This window comes from Tenrec ecaudatus, chromosome 4 (genome assembly GCF_050624435.1).
Source record: "Tenrec ecaudatus isolate mTenEca1 chromosome 4, mTenEca1.hap1, whole genome shotgun sequence".
In the NCBI taxonomy this organism is placed as follows: Eukaryota; Metazoa; Chordata; class Mammalia; order Afrosoricida; family Tenrecidae; genus Tenrec; species Tenrec ecaudatus.
The window spans coordinates 37,782,098-37,809,994 of NC_134533.1; the positions used below are offsets into that span (position 1 = coordinate 37,782,098).

The 27,897-nt window shown below is 36.0% G+C and overlaps 1 protein-coding gene across 2 annotated transcripts in view; it reads left to right on the plus strand.

The window, feature by feature from the left end:
- The window catches only part of CSTF3 (cleavage stimulation factor subunit 3), an 80,588-nt gene that overhangs the window by 38,371 nt on the left and 14,320 nt on the right, over positions 1 to 27,897 (plus strand). For both annotated transcript variants that reach the window (XM_075545926.1, XM_075545927.1), the window contains exons 4-10: positions 10,787 to 10,819; positions 11,462 to 11,559; positions 15,694 to 15,760; positions 15,845 to 15,879; positions 15,970 to 16,096; positions 21,099 to 21,176; positions 25,058 to 25,220. In XM_075545926.1, coding sequence (XP_075402041.1) covers positions 10,787 to 10,819; positions 11,462 to 11,559; positions 15,694 to 15,760; positions 15,845 to 15,879; positions 15,970 to 16,096; positions 21,099 to 21,176; positions 25,058 to 25,220 — 601 coding nt within the window. The remainder of the gene's footprint in view (positions 1 to 10,786; positions 10,820 to 11,461; positions 11,560 to 15,693; positions 15,761 to 15,844; positions 15,880 to 15,969; positions 16,097 to 21,098; positions 21,177 to 25,057; positions 25,221 to 27,897) is intronic.

Genomic DNA, 27,897 nt, shown 5'->3' on the forward strand with positions numbered 1-27,897 from the left:
AGGCTTCTATGTAAGGGTTATATGCTACTTATTTTTAAGGGATACAATTGAATGACTTCAACATTTAAATTTATAATACATATCCAATGGCTTCTCTATTTTCTACCTCAGTTTTCCTTGATTTTCTACCATCCACAGTTCTGTTTTTCTAACAGTTTTATTGGCACATTCATACACATACAATTCAGTAGTTCAATTATAAAAATAAGCTGTACAATCAATTGTTTTCTTAGTTGTTATTTGTGTAATTTGTTTTGTGACAAAAATATATACAACAAAACATTTCCTTTTCTTATAATGTTCTCCTTTTTAACTTCCTTTGATTAGATATTCTGTGTTACTCCTATTACTTCTCTCTGTTTCTCTCCATTGTAATAGATTTTCCAGAAACCTTTGCTTGTCTGTATTCTCTACTTATGAGAATATATACTTAAAGCCTTAGGCATATATAAACTTTTAAATGATGATTCTCAAACACACTTTAATTCCACTTTCTTATTGAAAACCAGTTGTTAATTGCTACTGATTTAATTGAATGAAACTTTGGTCCCATGTCATTCTCACAGTCATTGGTGTGTTTGAGGCTATTGGTACAGCCGTCATCTCAGTCCATCATATTGAGCGTTTTCCGAGTTTTCCTGATCCTCTGCTTTAGCAAACATTGTATCTTCTAGGATTTGTCTTTCCTGATGACATGTAAAAGTGAAGAAGTCTCATTATTTTAGCTTCTAAGGATCATCCTGGCTGTATTTCCTTCAAGACTAAAATGGTTGTTCATTCTTGTAGCACTCATATAGTCAGTGTTCTTTGCCAACACTACAATTTGAATACATCAAATTGTCCAGTTTTTACATGCATGAAGCAATTGAGAACATTGCTTGCTTGAGCCAGACATGTTGTCAAAATTACATCTTTGCTTTTTAAGCATTAAATGGCTAATTCTGGATCCAAATAGAATGAAATGGTTGACAACTTCAGTTTCTTTCACTATGTATCATGATGTTTCCTGCCCTAGTTGAGATTTTTTATTCCTAAATGTTAAAAGAGAAGCCTAATGGGAGACTAGTGTTTGACTCCCATCAGAAATGTTTCAAGGTATCTCCAGTTTTGGCAAGCAAAGCGTTGTTATTCGGAGACTTCAAGATGTTAATGAGCCTTCCTCCAATCCTGATGCTCCATTCTTCCTGCAGTTCACTGTTGCAGATTATTTGTTTAGCATACAGATTGAATAAGTGAGGTGAAAGAATACAACCTTGCTCAACACTTTTCCAGATTTTAAAACACACAGGATTCATATGAACTCAATTGTGTTCTGAAATTCCCTGTTATGTGTTCCATAATTCTAATAACCAGTCAAATCCCTGCACATGATCAATAAAACACAGGTAAATGTTTTTTCACATATTCTCTGCTTTTAGCCGAGATCCATCATTGGTGATATTTTTATTTCTATGTCCTTTTCTGAATTTGGCTTGGACATCTGGCATTCCTTATCGAATTATGGCTTCAACTGTTATTATTATTTTTTAATTACCTAAGAATTTGTTAGCCTGTGATGTCATGTTAGATTCTTGGGAGCTCATTCCTATTCACAATGATCCTGTGTCCAACAGAAGGAAACACTGCTCTGTCCCCACAAATGTTACGTTTGAGCCCATTGTTGCCACCAAAGGGCAATCCATCTCCTTGATCTTTTTCAGTTGTTAGTGATATTCTTCAATTTTCACATTCCATCTGAATATATTTCTTTGGAAGGGCAGAAGTATGGATCTCTGTCAGTTGCTTTACTACGTAACTTCCAATTTTTTTAAAATGTTCTTTGAATTTTGTGAAGGTTTACAGAGCAGATCATCAGTTTCACACTCAGCAGTTCTTACACATTGTTTCAACATGTCTACTGTAGTCCCTCTTCCTTTCTCTCCCTTTCCTTCTTTCCTTAGCCTCTAAACTTTCACATGGCTAACTACTGCCCATTTAATCTTACACAGGTGTTCATTTTACCGCAGGAATGTGTTCAGTTACAGACCTGAAACAGGACTAAGGACCATAGTTTCTGGGACCCTACCGGTCTCCAGCCAGAATGCCTTGTCTCTTCTGGTTTTGAGTTTTTTCCCCATTCCAATATTCTTGACATAGATACGTGCTTTCAGTGTTGCATGTATGGAAACATCCTAGAAGGTTTTATTTCGGCAGTGCTTGAAGTATAACGTAGCTGGAATATCTCCTGCAGTATCAGTGGTTCTTGATGATATATTTCTAAAATGGTCAAATAGCAACTAGTTCTTTTTGGTATAGTGACTGTTTTCCTTCCCTCTTTTGATATTTTTTGCCCCTCAAATACCAATCATGTTCTTCCTGGTGGGTTTTCTATTGCCAGAACTTTGTATATTACCTTATACTACTTGGTCTTTTCATGCCACCCTATGAAATCTTCTGTTTAGCTCTTTTTATCATTTTGTTTGATTTAGTTACTCTGAGCTTAAAAGTTTCAGTGTCTTTTCAGGTAACTAGCTATTTTGTTCTTTCATGTCACTTCAATGGCTTTTTACTTTATTTATAATACTGTTTATAAGTTCCCTCAAAGCAGTTAGTGTTCAGTATGTCCAATCTATTGTTTTGATAGTCATTAAATTCAGACGGGATGTTTTGTAGGTTCTGGGTTTGTTTTGATTTTCTTCATCTTCATTCTGAACTAGCATATAAGTAATTGATTGATAGTGTGATTCGAAGAGAGCCCCTGACTTTGATTTGACTGATGGAATTGTATTTCTTCATTTCTTTCAATAGAGGTCAACAGCATTATCACAAATAAACTGATATAATCAATTCTATTTCTGTGTAATCCATCTGATGAGATCAAAGTGTATCAGTAGTGTTAAGCATCTCCAATGAGTATGTCAGTTTCACAGAATTATTGGCTAGTACTTCTGCCAATTCTGTATCTATATATATCATTTTTTGAAAATTATTATATTATTTACTTTTCCTTATGTATCATTGAGATGGTTATTCATAATTCAGGTATAAATTGTTTATTATTCAGATCTCTTTATAGCAATCACAACATTTCCTGGGATTATTTCTGCCCCTATGGGAAATACGTGTTATTTTCCCCTTCACTTCCTGATTTCATCCTCTACTCCACCTCCAAGCCCAGGCCAGTGTTACCTCGCTTAAAATGACAGCAATAACCTCATAGCTATTCTTATAGTTTGCCTCGTTCCAATAAACTAAGAAGCCCAACTGTGCCTGCTCCACATCCTCATGACAGAGTGAAGTCTTCCTTTGTCCACGCAGCACTGCCATTCTTCTGCCAGCAAGACCCCAGTGCCACCAGTTCTGTGTATCAGATTTAACTTTCCTTGACTTTTTAGATGCTCTGTAATCAGCCTTTAATCTAACTAACCAAACTGTTCTAGTACATACTCTTTCTTTCCTGCGGGTAGCTTCACTACAAAAAGCACTTTGTTTTCATTTACTTTTTAAAAATATATTTCTTTTGTTTAATCGTTGGGATTTAATGCATACATATATCATTCTGTATTTTAATCATGCCAAACAGAAGTGTAGAGTTGTTACCACAATCACTTTCTAAACATTCTTTACATGAACTCCTCAACATGGCCTCTCTGTTACCCACCACCACTGTATCCCCTCCCCCATACATAGAGCGCTTTTCCAGTGCTTGTTATGCCATTGATTTATCAAACCCGTTTTCCGTGGCCTGGAGCACAGCTGCTCTCTGAAGCTTCTCTTAGTCACGCTGGTTCACATGGGGCTCCCTTTTCTTGAATTGCATAGGGCATGGAGCATATATAAAATTACTTTATCATACATTTTTAAATTTCCCCATATTCCAATAATTTCTTATGTTCTTTCTTGATGTAGGCTCCTTAATAGGGTCCTAGGCCAAAGTCCCACATCCAATTGGTAAGTCCTAAGCACATAACTACATTTTTTTCCCATGAAAATATAAGATGAATGAATACCTGATTTGGTTAGAACAAGGAATCAAAGTTATCTCTATGACACATTTAAGTACGTGAAGTGCTTAATATTTGGCTGACAATAAGTATTAGCCAGTTTGTCAAATTAGTACATATCTATAGGTATACATTTGCCTAGAATTGTTAAGAGAATTAAGAATTACACTATATTTTTTGTAGGAAAATAAGATGTATGGATGAGCAAATAAATTGCCTATAATCTTATTACCAAGATACAAAGAAGAGTCAGACTTCTAAACTTTTGTTTACCTGTTTGACTGCCTCGACTAAACTATACGCTCCCAAAGAGTAGGCACTTGGTTTTATCCATCACCCTGTGTGTAAGGAGCCCTGGAGGCACAGTGGCTAAGCATTCTACTGCAAATCGCGAGTCAGGAGCTTCAATCCCACTAAGCTCTTATGTCCTAGGGAACCACCGTTAGTCCGATTTACTCGATGGCAGTGGACAGTAATGCTATCAGTGAGTCTGCCTTGCAGCAGGAACACAATTTTTTGTTGAATAAAAGAATGAATGTATTTGATTATACCTCTTTGCTTATCTCTACCTTAAAATTTTGGCTAGCTGACATGTATGTACCTCAGTGATTTACAGAGACATTGCCAACATTTTCCTTCAAAGTACTTACTTTTCTGTAACATCAAAGGCCCTTTAGGGAACAGGTAGACAGCAACAGAAGTGTAGATGAAAAAGTATATAAAAAGGTGAATGGAAAATGGCATTCATTTTTAGGTAGGGCTTCATTTGCTTTTGTGTTTAAGGATTGTTATAAACTCTGGATGATTAAAATGAGTTGAGTCAGTTTCTGCATCTCAAGCTCAATTTGTCTTAGATCCCACAACACATTCTGTACTTGATAGAAAATATGTGAGGAACAAATTGGGAATGTGTGGTTGCATCTCTCTGATTACAATTATTGTCAGCAACTTTAAATTTTTTGACATGTGCTGACAGATAGGACTTTGGCCTGCCTCTATTCTAGCCTAGAACCTTCATAAAACTACAAGCACTCACTTATGTCACAGTGGTAGGCACTTTTTTTTCCCATTAGATTATCTTTGTTTTCCTCCATGGAATTGTGCAAATTTGGGTAATTTATCAAATATGTTTTTAATAATTTTAAACTAATTGTATATTTACCAATGATTCTTAAATTGGATGGTGTTAAATAAAAGCAACACTTTTTAACTTGTTATGGGATTTGATTTTTTTCAAAGGAATGTTTTAGGAAAAATAATTCCATTTGAAGAAATCAGTCAAGATGTTATTGATGGGTAAGGATTAACTTTTCTAATGAAAAACTTCTTTTATAGGCATTTACCAACATTTCAAAAAATGTTCAATGACATTAATAAGCTGGGTAGGAACAACTTACTCTTTTGTGAACAATTATACACTATGGTTTCATTAGACCTCTACATAACAATATTCCAAATTAAAAGGCCTGGCTAATCCAGACTGTTAACAACACAGACTACTACAGATAATAAGTCCCCGCCCCTTTTTTTTCTCTGTAGCATCTTTTCATATCTTGGTAAAATTCCCAATGATATAATAATTATATAAAAAATAATTATATAACAAATTTTTATGACAAATGTGTATATAAGAACTATTAGTGTTAAAGCTCACACTTTTGGGGAGGGCGGATAGAGTAGCTGATACCAAGGGCTCAATAGAAAGTAAAAGAATGATGGCAACATCTGTACAAATATGCCTGAAGCAATTGATGTATGGATTGTAATAAGAATTGTAAGAGCCCTCAATAAAATAATTAAAAAGCTCACCCTTTATTTCTCAAATACTTTCTTAAATTAAAAATATATAGTCATTTTATAGAAAACTTTAAAAACAATAATTCAACCACACTTACATATGAAGTAGTCATATAGCTATTTTTAAGATTCCTGGCCATTTAAAATAGCATAACATTACTTTTAGTAGTTTAAAATATAAATTATAGGAGGTGAAAAATTATTGCCATATGATGGGTTTTTACTGAAGATAATTTTATTAATGACAATGATCTGAGAGATGTCAAAACAAAATTCGAAGCACTATCAAAAGATTTTATTTTATAAATTCAAACCAATTTGTTATTAGACAAAGATTTCGCCATACAAATATATAAAATATGTATAAAAAGAAACTAAAGTCTGCTAAATATATTTCAGGAAATTTATGGTGAAGATGTTGTAATATAAAATTAGTAAGCAATACCTAGAATTATGCTCTTTTAAAAAATGTACACATGTGCTAGACACAATGGAAATATGTATAGATTGTGGTAAGAGTTGTATGAGCTCCCAATAAAATGATTTTTAAAAGATAAAGAATTATGCCCTTTTAAAGATGAAAAAAAGCATTATTGTTCAGATGACTGAAAGCAGTGCATTAGTCTCACGTGAGTAAGGCCTCCAGCAAAAGTGCTGTCTGACGGATGCAGTCACGACTCTCTGTTTTGCAATGTCGTAATGCTAAGTTTATACTTTTAGTTCTTAGTCTATTAGTTGGCAGGGCATGATTAGCACCTGAAATGTTCCAAATGCTTTATATTAAAATTTTGGGACAATCATTTCAAGTAAGTGTTATCCTTCCCAGATTGTAGTTGGGTATGAGATTTTGGCCACCAAAGTGCCACTAATGCTACCCTATAATTGAATTAATGAATGACAAGCAATGTCCAGTAGCAAAGATCAGAGTCTCTTCCTGCAGTAGGCAGGATTGTTGTTCTCCATATATATATAGAACTCATACCAGCTAAAGCAGTGAATAATTCATTTGATGTCTGTAAATAAAGGACAATCTTTTGTATAGGAAGAAAAAGATTTTGTACAGTTTTTTGTTGTATATTTCTTACATATGTATATCAAACCCATCAAGTCTACTATTGCTGATAATGACCTTATAGGATAGAGTAGGACTGTCCCAAAGGGTTCTCAAGGATATAAATCTTTACAGAAGCAGATTACTACATCTTTGTCCTGTGAAACATTGTGTCAGAACTGCCCATCTTTCAGATTAGCAACTGGGCACTTTAACCATTGTGCCAACAGTCTCTTCACATGCATTTGGTGACATAATTTAGACTTACATCTGTCAATAAAATCTTATATAAGAAGTACCAAACCCATTGCCATCAAGTGGACTCTGACTCAGGATCTAGAAGAACTCAGGATTTCCAAAGTGAAATTTTTATGGAAGCAGCATGCCTCACCTTTGTCCTGCATAGGAGCTGGTGGTTTCAAGCTGTCAACCGTGTGGTTACCTGGCATTACTTAATGTACAATACCACTATGGGCCCTTATATAAAGTACAGCCCTCTTCCCCCACCCCCACCTTTATTCCCCTCTCCATGACTGTCACCCACCAAGATTAAGTTAACAACTATATGTATGTTCCAGTTTTCCTCCATGCTCATAAAGTTGTATACAAGCATATATACGCAGGAATACAAAGAATTTAGTTTTTCAATAATAGATTTTACTGAACATATTTTTGGTGATCTTATTTCATTCAATAAGTTCTTGTGAGTCCCTCCAATTTACCTCGATAGCTCTAATTTATTCTATTGTGGTAAACATATACATAATAAAACATTTGTCATTTTATCATTTTTACATGTAAGATCCAATGACATGATTTTCAGCGTGTTGTACAACCATCTCTGTTTCCAGATTTCTCCATCACCCTTCACCTCCCTGGCTGTAATCCCAAGTGTGACTCAGGGTAAATGTTACTGTCAGAAGCAGTAACCCCATCCACACTCAGGATTGCACTGCAGAGAAGTCCTTTAATAGAAACTTAGTTTTCCTGAAGTAGTAATTTCCCCTTTCCTCCTTTCTGCCCCTGGAAATCATGAATAAATCTTGGTTCTGCACATTTGCCTTTTTTGATATTTCATAAGTAGTACCATACCGTATTGTTCCTGTTATGAGTGACATTTCACTCAACACAATGTTCTCAAGATTCACCCATGTTTTAGCATGTTTTGGGGGTTCATGCTACATCACGGTTGAGTATGATTGTATGTATATACCACCGTTTTTCATCCATTTGTCTCATTGAATATTTAGGTTATTTCTACTTTTCTACTGTTGTCAATAGTGCTACAGTGAACATTGGTATACATGTATCTGTGTATTCTTTCAAATCTTTGAATTATTTTGAGTATATCGCTAGGATTGGAATTGTTAAAGGTGATTTTATGTTTCAACTTTTTAATAAATATTCTTTATGGATGAATATTCCATGATGTAGAAGCACCATAATTTATGGAATTATTTCTCTAATTTATTGAACATTCACTTTGTTAACTGTTTTTGCTGCTAAAAGCATGTAGTACATGACTGTAGGCTGCCTATACTATATATATCCTGATTTGTTTATCCTGGTGATTTTATTTTATATGAACCATCTCATGACTGGAACTACTGTATTATGAGATGTGCATCTCTATGCAGCTAAGAATTTCTAATAAAAATCATAACCATTCACATTTCTTCTAGCGGTGTGTGGCATCCCTTTCCTGCATCCCTTTAGTAATGTTAACACCTTTTTAAGCATTTACCATTCTGTTAGGTATAAAATGGTGTCTGTTATTTTCTGTTTTTGAAGTTAGCACATTGGGATTTTCTCTTCTGGGAATTGTCTATTTATGTGCTTTCCCAACTTTCGCAATGGGTAACTTTGAGTTTCCAAACCAATTTTAAGAAGTTTCTATATAATCTTGTCACCTCCTTCTAGAAAGCTTATGACTTGCACTCATCTTGGCAATTCTCAACCCAGCCTATTTACCTTTACTGAGCCAAGCAGCAGAATGCAAGTAGGCTTCAGGCTCTGGGTCTAAAAGAAGCGTCTAATGGAAAGGAGTAGGAGGATGTGGACCCATAGAAATGCTTGAGTACCCTCTACTGCCTGCCTGCCTCAAAGGAACATTGATATTAGCCTGTCCTCCAAGAAACAGGGAAGGAATGAGCCAGCTGAGTCCTCCCTACTCTCGAGCAGAGATTTCTTTCTCAATGTTGGCAGAGGAGTGGAGCATCCTTTTTGCTGCCTATCCCTGCTAAACAGTTTTCAAGGTAGAAAAAGAGTAAACTCCTATAAGAACTGTTTACACTGTGCTTCAGTGAACAGACCAAATATATAGAACATCCTGAAACTCAGCAACTAAAAATAAAAGCAAAAACTAAAAAATAAAAGGCCCCAGTAAAGTCTAACTGCTGAAAGAGAACAACTTGAACAAAACAGTGAACATAAGATGCAAAGTTCTGTTTTTTTGTTTGTTTTTTAAGTGTCTCTGGAGGCCAAACTCAATATTTTGAACCAAATAATAGCAATAGGTGAATTGAGGAGTGGTCATATGGAGAATGCAATTAGATCTTGAAGAATTTAGTGGAAGAAATATTTCATAGCCTTGAGGAAAATATCAAAGACAGGTAAAGCTCAGATTTTGAGGCTAGAAGCCGATCCTAACATGAACAATAGCTGTTCTTAAAGAAGAAAAAGGAATAGACGGAAGAGGGGCATTCACTTTGAAAAGATGTCGTTTTTAAATCTAATACCCTAATCAGTAAGTTGAAAGGCATGCTGAGCTGCAGACAGAATTACTAATTATGTTATCTGATGATGACAATAATAAGTGACAATAACAGAATGCTCGTCCTGTGCCACACAGTGTTTTAAGAACTTCGTGTTATTAACTTTCTGAGCCCGCACAATAGCCTTGTGAAATAGGTAGTATTATCAGAGAAAGGCAACAGATGTTGAGTGGCATAGCCAGGATGTGAAGTCAAGATGCCCTATTCCAGAGTACCGATGGCACTGACTCCAAAAGCAGAGGCCTATGCTCAAGCATTTCCATGAAAATATATGAACTCCAGAGGTCAGGAGTAATCTTACAAGTTCCGGAGGAAAGATCAAATTGCCATTAACGGGGAAAGCTCCCATCATGGTTCACTTTTGCAGCACCTTAACGCAGAAAACAGGGAAAGCACTCTGAAGAGAAAAGGACCGTGGTCTAGATTTCTCTAATAATCAAGCTCGTTACTTGCCAGGGTGAATCAAATTTGCTTGTACACTACAATTAAGCAACCGAAAACACTCACCACCTGATGGAAATACTCAAGAAAAGGAAAGGAAAACAATGGTATCTAACCTTGATCTTTGAACAGTATTCCTCCCACCTAGAGTAACTATATGCTTTATCCTTCAGGTTAACTTTCTCTAGCAAATCTTTTCAAACTTCCTAAGTTTCACGTTCCTCCTAAAAATTTTCACTACACTCTTTCCCTCATTTCAGCATTTGCCATAGTTTCTAACAACACCCTTTTGTATATAATGCTCACTATGATTGTTAATTCTATGAGAGTAGGGACAGGTTGTGCCTGTTTCACTATGGTAACTCTAGGGCCTAGCCCAGGTGCCTGGAATATAGTGGATTGACTTACTGACTGAATATGTGTCCTCAAAACTCTCAAACATGCCTTACTGTCCTACGTAGATCATTGTAGGTAGTGGCTTTTGAGGAAAATAAAGCTTTACATTTGTCTTTAGTGGATACACAATGGCCTTTTCAGGTAGCCCTTGTATATATTTCTATATCTGTGTCATGGCTATTTAATAACGATTTAAACACACCGAATAGGGTTTCAACAGAAACGAGTGCATGCCAGTTAATAGGCGAGTTTGCAAGATTGATCAAAAATCTTTTTCAGAGACAGAATTTTGTGTTTGGTAATCTAAAACTGATGATAAACCTCTATTCTTTGTTTCTTTGCAGATTAAAGCTAAAAATTATGACAAGGTTGAAAAGGTAGGATTTAAATATTCTTTATACTAAATGTTGAAGCTGAACTTGGTAGATGCCAACAAGTAGGTTCCAACTCTATAGGATTTTAGGGTCCCTATGTCCAAGAGAGGGAAACACCACCCAGACCTGCGCCATCCTCACAACTGTTATGTGTGAGCCCGGCGTGGCTTAACATGGGAGCGGAAGTCAATGCAAGCAAACAGAGTAAAGGTGTTACACCGAGGGGAAGTAAGGGTCATGATTCCTCACCTTGGTATTCAGACATTGCATCTCCTGCCTTGGAGCACATCTGTCCCTTCCTTACCAGAAGTTCGTTGTACTATTGTACAACATTTTTGTATATTTGAAATTATTTTCAAAGAAAAATGAGGTAAAGGGAATAATTATACTCCACTCACCAAAATAGCAAGAATGATTTTGACTAAACTGAAAGGAGGGCATTATTTGCCCTTGATGGGGGCGGGGCTTCAAAAGTCCATGGAAAAGTTTCAATATTTTTTAATTCCATTTTCCATGACCTTTAGAAATCCCCTTGAATTTATAAAATGGTAAATTCGTGAAAAGAGTGATTTCTTTTTTAATATTTAATTTTATCCATGTACAAATGAGTTTTAACTATGAATTCTAATATTCTTTTGTTTATAGTTATTTCAGAGATGCCTTATGAAGGTTTTACACATTGATTTATGGAAATGTTACCTTTCATATGTCCGAGAAACAAAAGGAAAACTACCAAGTTACAAGTAAGTTAAATCAGAATCTTGAGAATGCAAGTTACCTCCAGACAATGAGGGTGGCTCCAAAAAGCATCTGGAAAATGGAATTAAAAATAATGGAAATGTCCACCAACTTTTTGAAGCCCCTCTTGTAGTCAATCCCACATGAGCTCATGCCTTTTCTTAACTCTTGCTGGGAAGAAATATTAGGGTAGGAAAACCCAGGATATTCTCCAAGAAATCAATAGACATCGAAAATATGCTTCAGAGAAATCCACTGGCATTAGCTTTACTCCAGAAAATGGTATCACCAAAGGACCTCCAGCACAAAATTAGCATCTGTTTTGTTAGTCCGGAGACCTCTCTTAGCGGGGTACACTGCCATTTGTTACTCGAGTATTCTAAGATATCCTTTACAGACCTCTGTTACACAGTTGTCCTGGTCACCATACTTAAATCCACCTGCCTACCTAAATAGTGAACCTTTCTCAATGCTGTTTATTTACTTATTTTAATAGTTTGTATTTTTGTTTAAAGTTTACACAGCAAATTAGGTCCCCACCTAACAGTTTCTATACATACTATTCAGTGACCTTGATTACTTTTTTATACATTGTTATTTCTGTTGCTATTAATCTAGTTCCTTGTTCCCACCTCTCCCTTACCTTCTCATATTTAATTTCTAGTAAGTAATGATCTTATGATCTCTAGATAAATTTTTAGTGCTCTCAAGGTATGCATTTATGCAAATATATTAATATATAACAATAAGGATATAGTTCTATGTACATATATTTGTATGTTAAGTATTTAGGTAACACACAGACATTGGGCCTCTACTCAAGTCCTCCTTCAATGCAAGAAAACTTTGTTCTAATAACCTGGAAGTCTGTGATGCTCACCTTCCTGACACCATCACTGAAGATAAAATGGGTACATAAGCAAATGTGACTTAAAAAGCGGATGGTGCCTGGCTTTCTAAGATATAGCATATGGGGGTCTTAAAGGCTTGAAAATAAACAAGCAATCATCTAGCAGGGAAGCAACAAAGCCCACATGGAAGAAGCACACCACCTGTGTGATCACGAGGTGTCGACGGGATAAAGTATCAGGCATCATAAAACCCAAAACAATCATATATGGATGTGAACGAGGGGGGTCAGAGTGGAGACCCAAAGTCCATCTATAGACAGTTAGACATCCCCTTACAGAAGGGTTACAAGGAAGGGACAGGTCAGCCACGGTGCAGTATAGCGCCGACAAAACACACAACATTCCTCTAGTTCTTTAATGCACCCCCCCCACTATCATAACCCCAGTTCTACCTTACAAATCCAGGTAGACCAGAGCTTGTATACTGAAACAGAGAAGCGCTCCCAACACATGGAATCCAGTACTGATAAAACCCTCAGTAACAGTAATGGGAGTAGTGGTGCCATGAGGTTGGGAGTGAGAAAGGGAACCAATCACAATGATTGACATAACACACACGCACCCTCGGGGAACACACAACAGAAACATGGGTGAAGGGATACAGCAGACAGTGTAAGATGTGAGAATAATAATTTAGCAAGGGTTCTCAAGGGTGGAAGAGGGGGGAAAAAAGCAGAGCTGATACCAAGGGCTCAAGCAGAAAGAAAATGTTTTGAAAATGATGATAGTAACATATGTACAAATGTACTTGATACAATGGATGTATGGCTTGTTGTAAGAGCCCCAATAAAATGATTTATTCTAAAAACAAATGCAAGTCATCTTCAGACATGTGATTCTCATTGCCATTGAGTCAATTCTGATACATACTGACCCCATAGGAAGAATTGAACCGCCCCTGTAGGTTTCTGAGACTGACTCTTAACAGGAGTAGAAACCTCATCTTTCTCCCAAGGAGTTGCTGGTGCTTTCCAGCTGCTGACTTTTCAGTTAGCAGCCCAATGCAGAACTACTACACCAGCAGACATAGGCTTCTAGAAGTTCGTGGAACATTAGAGTGGGGGGCGGGGGGAACCAGTACTCAGAGGTCTCATTTTTTCTTTTATGTAAAAGGTAGCTTGCACGTGTGGTTTTAGTATATAGCGGAAAGAGTATTTCAGGGTAGTAGTCTCAGAGGTTCTGCTAGGCTCTCCCTGTTCAGAAAGTGGGGCCTTTCCCAGCAATTTGAGTTTCCTATATTTTTCTCCCCTTCTATCATTTATTGTGACTCTTATCCACTGCCAAAAAATCCATTGTCATCAAGTCAATTACAACTCACAGTGACCCTGTAGAACAATGTAAAACTACCCCATTAGGTTTTCAAAACTTTAAATCTTTACAAAAGCTTCATCATGCTTCTGCAGACCTGCTAGTGGTTTCGAACTGCTGATGTGGTTAGCATCCCAACATGTAACCCACTACCCTACAATTAATAAAGGTAACCAGGCAACATCGAGTTCTTCTGGTCTTAGGCTAGGAGAGGTCATAGTTCTTCTTGGTTGACATTGGACTAATTTGAGAGCAGCCACTCCTTGGAAGAAAGATGAGGCTCTCTGCTTCTGTAAAAATTTATAGTGTCAGAAAAAGCCCTATGAGTCAGAATCAACTTGATAGCAGTGGGATTTTGGGGGGGTGTTTAGTGTTTAGTCCTATAGCATAATTTCCTCTTCATTTCTTTCTCTTTTGCTCCATAAATGTAGGGATCAATAGTTGTATCTTAGATGACCACTCAAAATCTTTTAGGACTCCAGATACTATCTACCAACCTAGGGTGTAGTACATAAACTATGAATTATGACAAGTGTCTGAGTTGTCCCACAGACTATGGTCCTAGCCTCTAAACACAGTAAACCAGTCCCAATAAGGTATTTGGTTATGTCTAGAAAGCATCTGTATTTGTGCCTCCTTTGTGCTTATATGAATATATATGCAATACACCCCATACATACACACATATATATATATGCCTACAGATATGCCTGTGCATGCACCTCTATATACACATATCTTGCTATGCATATATATGCATACATATATACTTATGTGACCACACACATAGTTTTTGAGTGTTAATTGCTTTTGATGCAATATTGCATGTGTTAGAGCATTTATCAAAAATGTCCTTATTCCTATGTGTTTCTTAGGTGTCATCATTTAATTTGATCAAGTTCACCCACATTTAGTATTGCTTTTTCCATCACACATATAGCAAGTGCTTACCTCCCTCCCCATGTCATCACTGATAATCACCAATGAATATTGATTTCTATATATCCCTATTGTTTTATAAAAAATTGCTACTTGTCTTTTTGGTTTTCTTGATTTCACTCAGCATAATGTCCTCCAGATTCACATACACTCTATTAGCAAAACTTATCATTATTTTTATAATTATATAGTATTTCATTGTATTTACCAAAATTTATTTATCTATTCATCCATTCATGGCACTTAGTTAGTTCCATGTTTATGTTATTATGAAAATACTACAGTGAACACAGTTACGCAATTGTCTCCATGTCATTCTGATTGGATATCTAGATAGCATACCAAGAATGAGATTGCTAAATCATAAGGTAATTCTGTTTCTAGTTTTCAAGGATGGGCCATATTCCACAGAAATGGTACAATTTTACAGTCCTCCCAGCAATAGATAAGGGTTCCAGTCTTCCAGTGTTCACCAATATTTCTTGTCTGTTTTCTTAACCAGTCCCATTTATGTAGGTGTGAGCCTGATACTTTTTTATATAACGCAAACAGGTGAGCACTGATTGTCATAATCCATATTATACTTTTATTGTATTATCTTTAGTGGTCTTATACTGAAAGGACAAACTATTTTCCCCTAACTTTCCCCCCTTAATTAGAGCACTGGATATTTCCATAATTGAATCTTATGAAAGATAAGATTAAGTAACTTAAATGATATAAAGATAAGTAAGACATAGGCCTTATTTTTGATAAAGTCCCATGTAGGAGGGAAAGGAACAAAAACACTTAAACTCATGACACTGATGGGCTAAACATGGAATAATGTCTTTCTCAACTTTCAAAAATATCTTCATATTTTTGTTGTTAGAAGAAGTTCCTCTTGATCATATGATCAGAAGTTATGGTTATGTTTTAGTTGTAGATACATTTTAGCTGCAAATTTGTTTTCATAAAACATCTTTCACCACTTCATTTCAGAGAAAAAATGGCTCAAGCATATGACTTTGCACTGGATAAAATTGGAATGGAAATTATGTCTTACCAGGTAGAGTTACATTTTTAATATATATTCAATACTCAATAGACTTGAAAATAGCCCCAAATATTAACATTTTGTTTTATTTCTTAGATTTGGGTAGACTACATCAACTTCTTAAAAGGCGTGTAAGTATTGTCCTTTTGTTTTTTATGTAAAAAGTTTATTTAACTATAAATTAAATAATATAATTAATGGCAATCCATGTCTAATCTCAGGGAAGCCGTTGGATCCTATGCCGAAAATCAGAGGATAACAGCTGTCCGAAGGGTTTATCAACGAGGTTGTGTTAATCCAATGATCAATATTGAACAACTCTGGAGAGATTATAACAAGTATGAAGAGGTAAATTTAGATCAGAAGTAATTTATTTTATAAACACATAGCTATTTTTTTATCCATGGTGAATTCAAATCTCTCTAGCCATCACACCAGAACTATTTCTAATTTTTTTAAGGTTTTGATACACATTAGTGCTATTTTTCAAAGTAGTCTAAGAGAAAAACAATTCATACAAAACTCTTATTCACTAGTGAACCACATTTACACAGACACACACATACACTTTGTCATTTACCAGGTCTGGAGGATACCTTTATAGAATTGTTTTTGCAGTAGTAATCAATTGCAATGCACCTGTTTCCCCTAGTTACAGAAATGGGATTGCTGTTCTTGTCATTGAATCAGTTCTGCCTTTTGGATACCCCATGTGTATAAAGTTGAAGTACTCTGAAGAGTTTTAAAGAAGCAGATTAGAAGTCTGCCAAGACTGTCTTGCAAAGTGTCTCTGAGGAGCTTCAAGCTACCAACTTTTGGGCTAGCAGACAAGAGCATTTTTGCCACCCAGGGACTCCAGAAATATGATTATTGGCTTGCATTTATTAATTGCAGGTTGTATTTTCTTTCCATTGGCATTATGCTTTAACCCACTGAGTTATTTAGCCCATATAAACAAACTTACATGCCACATAAGTTCTATCATTAAAAGGATATTCCTCATGTCTATTACAATTGAGATGAATTCTTCTATTGTTAGCTACAATCATCTACTGATATAAATTAGATCCAGTTGTTGATGGCACTCGTCAGTCCAACTATATCCATTCTGATTTTCTTCTTGCTGAACTGCCTGTCAAATTACAAACAGAAGGTGTTTATCACCAACATTATTTTTTTCTTGCAGTTCTATCAGTTTTACCTCGTATACTGATGCTCTGTTGTTACATGCATATACATTCAAGACTGTTACGTATATTTGAAATGAATTCTTTTTAATTATGTAATGTCCCTCTCTGTCTTTGATGATGTCCAAAATTAATATCACTAATCTAGCTTTCGTTTAATTACTATTAGCATATTATATCACTCATCATTCTTATTTTTAATCTGTCTGTGTCTTTATATTTGAAGTAGGGTTTTTTTGTGTTTTTTTAAATCATTTTACTTGGGACTCTTGCAGCTCTTATCATAATCCATACATACAGCCATTGTGTCAAGCACATTTGTACATGTTGCCATCATCATTTTAAAAACATTTTCTTTCTACTTGAGCCCTTGCTATCAGCTTATTTCTCCGCCTCTCCCACCTTCCCTTCCTCATGAACCCTTGATAATTTATAAATTGTTATTTTTTTATGTCTCAACACTGACTGCTGTCTTCTTTCATCCACTTTTCTGTTGTCCCTCCCCTTGGGAGGAGGGAAGTAGGATTTTTTTTTAGCAATTCAAGTTTTATTGGCTTATAATTCACATCATACAATTTAATAGTTCAATCACATCAAGAAAAGTTGTACAATAAAAAAAATAACAAGAGTTGTACAGTCACCACCACACTGTTTTAGAACATGCTCTTCATTCTTGCGCTCACCGTTATTAACTTCTCATTTCGTCTCAACCTCCCCTGCCATACCTCCAAGGGACCATTAGTCCAGTTACTGTCTCTATAAATTTACCTACCCTGTGTTTCATATGCAGAAAAACAAGCAAAAGACACTAATAACAAAATAAAACACAAACACTTCAACCAAAAAGAAAAAAGAAAATGATAAAAACCAGAATAAACTTAAATAAGGGAGTTCAAATGATAGTGTGCTAAATTTTAACCTACCTGTATCTGCAACAACCCAGGAAATAAGTTTCTTATACACAACATATGAGATTGCTTTTAGAAGTTCATAGAAAAATTCGGTGTAATCTTTTAATTGAATGTTTAACAGTTTTATTGGCACTCCATCCACATACACAATTCAGTAGTTCAAAACTGAATTTGTCCATGACCTTTCTGAAGGCCTCTCATATTGCTGGGCTTGTGTTTTATTTATTCTTCCACTGCCTTTTGTCATATTTTGAGTCCACTTTCTTTTTTTTTTTTTTTTTGAGTCCACTTTCAAATAACACTATACCACTTCACAATTGTATAGATAGCTTACAGCAAAGTGTTCCCAATTCCTTCTCCCTTCCCTTATCTTATTACTAGCATTCATTGATTGATTGATTGATTGATATGCTGTAGTCAACCAATATATTGTTTTTCTTATTTGACCAAATTGATCAGGTAAGAATAACAAAAATAAAAGATTTTGTTTTTCCTTCATTTATTCTTTCTCTAATGCTCTTCCTTTCTTTATATAGATTCAAGTTTTTGACCTATATAATTTCTCTTCTCTCTGAGGAACTTCTTTTAACATTTCTTGCAAGGCAGGTCTACTGGTGACAAATTCCCTCCATTTTTGTTTGTCTGAGGAAGTTTTTATTTCTCCTTCACTTTTGAAGAATAATTTTTCTGGATACTGAATTCTAGGTTAGTGGGTTTTTCACTTTTCTTTTTTTCTGAGAAGTCTGATGTAATTTTCATTCTTGTTCCTCTTTGGGTAAGATTATTTCCTCCACTGGATTCTTTCAAGATTTTCATTTTCTGCCATTTGCATATGCTTTAGGAATAGGTTGTTTTCACTTATCTTGTTTATTTATATTTTAATTTTATTTATCAGAGTGTTCTCTAAGCTTCATGGAGCTAAAATTTGATATTTTCATACATTTTAGAAAATTCTCAGCCATTATGACTTCAAATATTCTTTATTTCTTTCACTTTGTATTTACATGACATATATAATATGCCTTTTGTAAATTGCTGTACAGTTCTTACATATTCTGTACCAATTTCCCCACCATCTTTTTCTTTTTGCTTTCAGGTGAAAAGTTTGTATCTTCACACTCATTGATTCTTTCCTTGAGTGTGTCTGGTCTTCTACGAGCCCATCAAGGGCATTCTTTCATTCTGTTACCTTTTTTTAAAATTTTTCTAGCATTTTCTTTTGGTTCTTAGAGTTTCCATCTCTCTCTTCCATTAGCAATCTGTTCTTGCGTGTTGTCTATTTTTTCTTTTAGAACCATTAGCATATTTATTAATGTTCCTGTAAACCCTGGTCTGATCATTCTAAACCCTCTGTTAGAAGTGAATTTAATTTTGTTGCCTTGTGTATCTCTTCAGAGTGTGGTTTTTGCCTTTTAGAATCCCTTATATATTTTGTTGAAAGCAAAACAAGATATATTGGGTAAAAAACAACAACTAAGGCTAATAGACCTTTAATGTGAGGTTTAATGTTTTTCTGTGTTAAACTGTGAACGATTTGCTGTGAACGATTTCCTGTAGTTTTTGTCTCATCTGTTGTCATTGGATTTCTTTAGAAATGTCTTCATAATAGTTTGAGTTATCTACATCTTTCGATTTGAATCCCTTATTATATAGGAAACTTATGGATGTGATGATAAGGTATGGAGAAAGGGATATGTCCTATAATTCTGTGGGGTCGCCATCATAATATGTAATAACTAGATAGGTTACTGAACTGTAACCTCACACACATGAACACTGGTTCTGAAACTATTCTTGGGATTTAAAAAATTATTGAGGACCCGAGAGGGTTGTTTTATGTTATTGTTATTAGTCGTGGTGTTTTGAATGTGGCTTATATCTGTCAATATATAATATATTGGAAGTTATTATCACCTGAAATACCCTGAAGTGGTACAGCCAATTTACCCACTCCCAAGTCAGAGGAAGGAACAATTTTCATTGAGAAAAGTGTACAGCAAAGAGGCAACGGCAGTGTGAAACAGATAGTCTGCCGTGTCCTGTTGGAATCTGAATCTATATAGAAACTATACCTTTAATTTTGCAATTTACACTTTGGGGGGTCTTACTTGGGGAGTACTTAAACTCAGCTTTCAGAGTAACCAAGGAAAACAACAGTTGACCATGAACAGCAAACAACAATAAGGTGCTTTAAGTCTACAGCCAGTCTCAGGATGCCTTTGTGGATTAAGCAGGGCCTAGCTTTTAATCACAGTCAGGTAAAAGGGTACACAAAAGAAGATTCTTGGCATTGTCTGGAACTTTTAAGTAACATTCCCTCAGTCAACCGGCTTTTGAACAATGTTGCAAATTATAAAAATTCCATAGAGACTGCTGTAAGTAAATACCTTAGGCTAACTATTTTGTATGGGGGGATTTTCTAACCTTATTAGGTAAAACAACTTGGGTGACAATAGAACTAAAGCATTTTCAACTTGGTTATTCATTTATTTAAAGGGAGAAAATATAAGATGCTGAGATTTTAATGTAACTTACATTTTATTTTGATAACTTAAAAAATCTATTTTCAAAACAAGAAACAGTTCAAAACAAGATTGACATTGTTTAATATGATTGCAAATCTCCTTAATTCCAAATTTAATGGAAGACAGGTATATTTTCATATTTCTTCTATATGTAGTCTGTAATGACACTGAATAGAAGATAGTCTCTGGGAAATTCCACTATCTTTGTATGAAAGAAACAAAGGGGGGGGGGGAAGAAGAAGCAAAGGATCTTAGGGACCAGAAATCCTTAGACTATCCTATTCAAACTGCTAGGCTTAAAAAATAAATTAAAAAAAACAAAACAAAAAACACCTGCTAGCTTAACTGGTAGTATTTATTTTTTCACACTGAACTTTTTTGTTAAGCTATTCAGTCATAGTTGTTAGGAAATAGGCTTTTAAGAGTTGAGGTATGGCTATTTTGTCTACATTATTCTTTATTAGTTGAATTTTGTTTGAAATAATTCTTTTAAAATAATTTTCTATCTTTAAAAATTCCCACTATATATAAATTTACTGCTAAATCGTGATAAGACATAAGCAAGTTCCCCTTGATCTCTGAAGTTCACACTACTACTTAAGCTTTATTTTACTAATCAAAAATATTTCAAAATAAAATGAATAAGGTAGCTATATTCTGCTAGGTACACACATTGCATTTAATTTTAAGTAATGTACGTTTCCCCTTGTTTTGTTTTTCCCATTAGGGTATCAATATTCATTTAGCTAAAAAAATGATTGAAGATCGAAGCAGAGATTACATGAATGCTAGGCGTGTAGCAAAGGTATGGAATGCCATCAGTCCATTTACTTTAATGAGTTTTATTTATGGGAGAGTCTTTTCTGTATGGTGTTACTCATTTTTACAAAACAATTTTGTCATATAATTAATTCATATACCATACAAGGCAGTTGTTTAAATATATTAAAGAGTTATATAATCATTAGTACTATTAATTTTAGAACATTTAGAACATTTCCTTCATTTTGTATCTATTATTATTTCCTTAAACTCTTCCCTGCCCAAACCCAAAGACTATAAATTTAGTTACTCTCTCGAGAGATTTACCCACCTATTCTAGATCTCACATAAAGAAAATCAGTAAAATATAGTTCTTGACTACAAAGACGGAATTGGCTATCCACTTGAGAGGAAGTAGCTGCTGAAAACTGTATGTATGACATGAAAACACTGTCCGATATTGAAGGCTTAGTGAATAGAAGTAGAACAATGTCAGAGATAGTCCCAGAGGACAGGCCTCACTGGTCAGAGCCATTTGAAATATAAGTGCAGAGGAGCTGATTGCTCAAAGTCGAGTCGACAACAGAGATGTGCGTGGAGTAAGCTGGTGGGGGAGCACCTCCGGGACCCTCATTTGCTCATCAGGCACAACTCAAAATGAGAAGAAACAGCTGCAAAATCTGCTAATCAGCAGAACTTGGAAAATTGGAACTCATCAAAACAAAAATGAAGCACATAAAGATTGATATTCCAGGTGTTCGTGAAATGAAATAGACTGGTATTGGGTTGGCCATTTTGAATCAGAAAATCATATGGTTTATCGTGTTGGGAATGACATATTCAAAAGGAATGGATTGCATTCGTTGTGAAATGGACATTTCAAGATCTCTTGAAGTACAGTGCTGTCTGTGATAGGATTCTATTGAGCTCTCTTCAAAGACATCCAGTCCATACAATTATTATTCACATTTATGCACAGCCACTAATGCTAGTGATGCATCGATTCAGTCAGAAATTGATCAGATATGCAACCAAGATGCATTGATATTTGCCATTGGAAAGAGAGTTGGAAACAAAAGAGAAAGAGCAGTTGTTGGAAAAGATGGTCCTAGTGGTAAAAATTAAGGTGAAGATCACATGATCTCATAGCAAATACCTTTTTTCAATAACATAAAAGATGATTGTACACAGACTTCTCCATATGGGATACACAGAAGCCACATTGAACACGTCTGTGTGAAGAGACAAAGGAAAGATCAGTGTCATCTGATAAAATCAAGGGCTGACTGTAACTTAGACCATCCATTGCGCATTTGTAAATCCATGCTGAAACTGAAGAAATTGAAAAGTCTATAAAAGGCAAAATATAGCCTTGAGTCTCTCCCACCAGAATTTCAAGACCATCTCAAGAACGGATTTGCTGCACGAAACACTAATGACAGAAGATTTGCTGAGCTGTGGGAGGACATCAAAAATATCATTCATGAAGAAAGCAAAAAGCCATCAAAAAGTATGATAGATGTGGTGGTGATTGTACAATTCCCCTCGATAATGATTGAAAGATTGAACTACTCAATTGTATGGTATATAAATTATGTACCAACAAAATTGTTGAAAAAAATGAAATAAGAGAAAAAGGAAAGATCAAAGTGTATGTCAGAAGAGACTCTGAAACTTAATCTTAGAATAGCTAAGGAAAATGGAAGAAATAATGAAATCAAAGAGCTGAACAGAAAATTTCAGAGGGCAGCTCAAGAAGACAAAATCAAATACAATGAAATATGCAAAGACCTAGAATTAGAAAACCAAACAGGAAGAACACACTCAACATATCTTAAACTGAGAGAACTCTGAAAAAAATGTAAGCCCCAAGTTGCAATATTGAAAGATTCAAATTTAAGCCCCAAGTTGCATATGGAATGATGCAGGAAGTATCAAAAGAAGATGGAAATAACACAGAGTCACTCTATACCAAAAGAACTAGTTGACATTTCAACATTTTAGGAGGTAGCATGTGAGCATCTCCTTCAAAAGATGTTCAATTTGCACTGGGAGCTAGGCTCCAGGAATTGATGGAATGTCTATTGAAATGTTTCAACAAGCTGGTAAAGCACTCAAGAACGTACATATTTTTGCCAGGCATATGGAAGGCAGCTACTTGACCAACTGCTTGGAAGAGATCCCTATTTGTACCCATTCCAAAGAAAAGTGACCCAACAGAATTAAAAAATTATAGAACAATATCATTGATAGCACAATCAAGCAAATTTTGCTGAAGATTATTCAACAGCAGTTGTAGCAGTGCTTTGACAGGGAGCTACCAGAGGTTCAGGCTAGAGCAGAAGAGGACATGGAACAAGGACTATCGTTGCCCGTGTCAGATGGATCTTGGCTGAAAGCTGAGAATACCAGATGTTTACTTATGTTTTATTGACTGTGCCAAGGCATTTGAATGTATGGATTGATAATGAGAAGAACAGGAATTCCAGAACATTTCATTTTGTGTGCTCCTGCGGAACTTGTACATGGATCAAAAAGCAGTTGTGTGAACAGAACAAGGGAATACTGCCTGGTTTAAAGTCAGGAAAGGTGTGAATCAGAGATATATCCTCTCACCATAGTTACTCAATCTGTATGCTGACAAACATCAGAAAAGCTGGATTAAATAAAGAAGAATGCAGCGTCAGGATTGGACGGAGGCTTCTTAACCTTTGATAAGGACATGACACAGCCCTGCTTGCTGGCAGTGAGGAGGACTTGAAGTTCTTGCTGATGAAGATCAAGGACTTCAGCCTTCACTCTGGACTCGGACTCAACGTAAAGCAAACCGCAGTCCTCACAACTGGAATCATAGGTAACATGATCAATGGAGAAGAGGTTGAAGTTGTCAAGGAGTTCTTCTTGCTTGGTTCCACAGTCAGTGTTCATGGAAGCAGCAGTCAAGAGAATAAAAACCATATTGCATTGGTTAAATCTGGTGCACAAGACCTCTTTAGAGTATTGAAAAGCAAGGAGGTTATTTTGACTAAGGTCACCCAACCCAAACCATAGTATTTTCAATCACCGCCTGTGCATGGAGAGTTGGAAACTGGATAAGGAACACTGAAGAACATTTGAACTGTGAGGTTGGAAAATAATATTGAAAAGACCATGGAGTGCCCAAAGGACAAACCTGTCTTAAAAGCAGTATGGCCAGAACGTTCCTTACAGGCCAGGACAGCGAGATTTCGTTTCATGAACTTTGAGCAACCAGTCCCCAGAGAAGGACATCATGCTTAGTAAAGAAGAGGGACAGCAAAAGAGAGGAAGGCCTTAAAGAGATGGGTTGCCACAGCAGCTCCAACCAGGGGGCTCAAACGTAGGAACAGTGGTGAGGATGATGTTGGACCGGTCGTGTTTTTCCTGTTGTGCACAGGGTCGCTGTGGGTCGGAAACAGCTGGCTGACACTTAACAACAACTAGGACAGCTCATGATACTTCTACCATTAGCAATCTTAACTAAGGATAATTAAGTACCGGGGCTGAGTAGATGACGCATGTGAACTTAAATTCCTCTTAACACATACATTAAAGGACAAATAGAATAAGTCAAATTTGGGAGAAAGTGTGTTTCAAAAATATAAAAAGGATGAAGAGATCGTTCCTACCTCAGATGAAAGAAGTGATTCTTATCCTTGTATCATATCTGTACATCTGAATACTGTACTACTGTGATTTAATAATATAACCCTTAGAAACAGATTTTTAATATAGGTAATTCCTCAGTTTACCTGCATCTCATTCTTAAATAGTTTTTAAGTAATTTTAACAAAGTGGTATTTGCAAAGAATGGGCATTTCAAACCAAGTAGTCCAGACTGAACAATTCCATCCCATAATCTTGTTTTTTCTACTCACCATACCATTCTAAATGCTTATTGTTTAGGAATATGAGACAGTAATGAAAGGTTTGGACCGCAATGCCCCCTCCGTGCCTCCTCAGAATACTCCTCAAGAAGCTCAGCAAGTAGACATGTGGAAAAAGTATATACAGTGGGAAAAGAGCAACCCTCTGCGTACAGAGGATCAGACCCTTATAACAAAAAGAGGTAACAAGTTTAGCGCTCGTGAGACAAGTATATATGTGTATGTCCTACTAGCTCCTGCCATCCCATAGGTCACTGAGGCTCTGGTTTTTCCCTTTAATTTTTTTATCTTTGATTCTTCGTATTAGGTCATTTCTATAGGTGTATATTCATGATCACTGACCCCTTTTTTTTTTTGTGGGTATATATTGGGCTGCTAACCACAAGGTCAACAGTTTGAAATCACCCGTTGCTCCACGGGAGAAGGATGGGGCTTTCCTCTTTACTCTCTGGGCCTTTCTACCCTGCCCCCTAAGGCTGCTCTGAGTTGGGATTGACTTGATGGCAGTGAGTTGTTTGTTTTTAATTTGCTGTTAAGACATCTCATCAGTTTTTCACTTCAGATATATTTTCCTGTTCTAGAGCATCAATAATAGAATTATTTTATTTTTTACAATTCACTTTTATAATGGTCCACATATTCATGATAGCCATCTTTTTCCTTTATGTTCTTGAACATATTTGTAACAGTTGCTCTAAAGTCCTTGTCTGCTAATTCTGACATCTGGCCCTCTTATGGTTGATTTCTTTTGACAGCTTTTCCCTTCATTATGGATTACAGTGTTCTGTTTTGTCACATATCTAGACATTTAATTTTTTTCTTCTGCGTACTCTCCAAATACACAAATGATGTTACAGAAATTCTGGACTTTGTTATTTTACTCTTCACAGTGTTGAGGTTTATTTTAGTTGGAAGCTCAATAACTGACAGGTCACCTGGAGCTTGTAGAGAATTGGTGTTATATTGTTAGGACGGATTTGTTTCATTTTTCTCTAATCTTACAATAAATTTCTTAGTCCTAGGCCATATTTTTTTTTTACTCCCAAGGGACAACCTTTTGTAAATTTTAATGGAAAGGTTGAAAAGTGCTCAAACCTGTTAACTAGACAGAACCCAAATTCTAGAGTTGGTTTCTCCTTTTTAATGAGCAGCCCCTGAAGTCTCTTTCAACCTTTTTGCAGCTCTGTTTTCCACTGGATTTTTGTATCCTTTCTTGTCACTTTGCATTTAAAAGACAGCCAAGGATTTGATGGACTGCCAGATACTCAGCTCTGGTCTATGGGTCTTTTCTGTTGGAGACAGCCCTTTAACTTGGCAGCTGCTGTTTTAAGTAGTAGTTCAGGATGCCAGCCTCTGATATCTGCAGATAGCTCTGCAGCCTTTGATTTTAATCCTAGCTTCCCCCCAAACCGCACGGACTTGGATGGACTTGTATTTGTTCGTAGGTCATCCATAAATACTTGTCCCAAACTGGGTGGAAACAGTATGTGTCTCTCACAGTGGAAGAGGCTCAAGGTCTAGATTAGCATGCTGGCTCTAAAGGACAGGGCAGGAAACTTTTTCTGCCAAAGACTATTTGGATACTCAAAACACCATTCACAGACTGTACAAAATTATCAACCTAAAAATTAGCCTGCTCTATTTGATTGAACATTTTATTAACTTGCCTGATGTGATGGGTAGGACTGCTTCTCTTTGCTGAGGCCTGTGACATTAGCTGCTCTGGCTGATTTCTCAGGCCTTACTGACCCAGCACTAGAGGGGTATTTTCTCTCTATTGGCTTTGGAAGGATAGCACTGTCTCCTTTAGCCTCTGCTCTTAGGCTTCTATTTTTCCCCATGTCTGCTTTTCTCATTTGCTTGTTTAAATCTCTTTTATATATCAGAAGAGGCATACTTAAGATATACCCTACACTAATCCTGTTTCATTAATATAACAGAAAGCCCATTCCTAAATGAGACTGCATCTACAGGCATGAAAGTTAGGATTTACGAGGGTAAATAAGAGTTTTGTTAATAGGGTTCATACCTGCATTGGTTGATTCCAAACAAAATTTATTAAGGTATGTTTCTGTGATCAGTAGATGATGGCATATATATTTTCTCAGTAATACACTTGTCTTGGCCTAATTCCAAACCTCCAAACTCAATGTCTTCAAGCCAATCCCAACTCCTGGCAACCCTGCACGGCAGAATAGAACTGCCCCTCAAGGGTCTTAGACTATAACACGGTAGGAAAGAAGAAACCCTAGTTTTGTTCATGCAGAGCTTCTTGGTGGGTTTGAACAGCTGGCTTAGCAGCTAGCAGTGCATAACCACGATGCCGCCAGGGCTCCTTTGGTCTGGTTAGGGTGCCTTTGAGAAAAAGATTTAAGGAACACAGGGCCTTCCAAGGGGATCTGCTGAGCTAGTTCAATTCAGGGCCGAGAGGTCAGCTCAGAAGTTGAGGAAGGCCGGCTTTGTTTGGTTTTAGAATTCCAAAGGAGTAATCTTGATATATATTCCCATAGAAACTTATTAGGAAGATGATTTAAGAAAACTGAAACTGCATTGGTGAGCAAAAGGCCAGGAAAGTTGTACCAATGTATCACAGAATTCTTCAGGGAAGCGTTAAAGAGATGGAAAATCACCTTCAGAAGCGTTTAGACCTAGGTAGGCGGGGGATATATTGAGGAACAATAGCTTTGCATTTTGATATTTTTGTTTAATAAAGGTTTTATTTTTGTAGCAAAACTTTTTAAAATCTAAACTTCAAAGCTCAAACTGAAAAAGCACTTTTTGGTGTTTTTTTTTTCATAAACATTTTATTGTGAATTGGGTGAAAACTTACAGAGCAGGTCATCGGTTTTACATTCAACA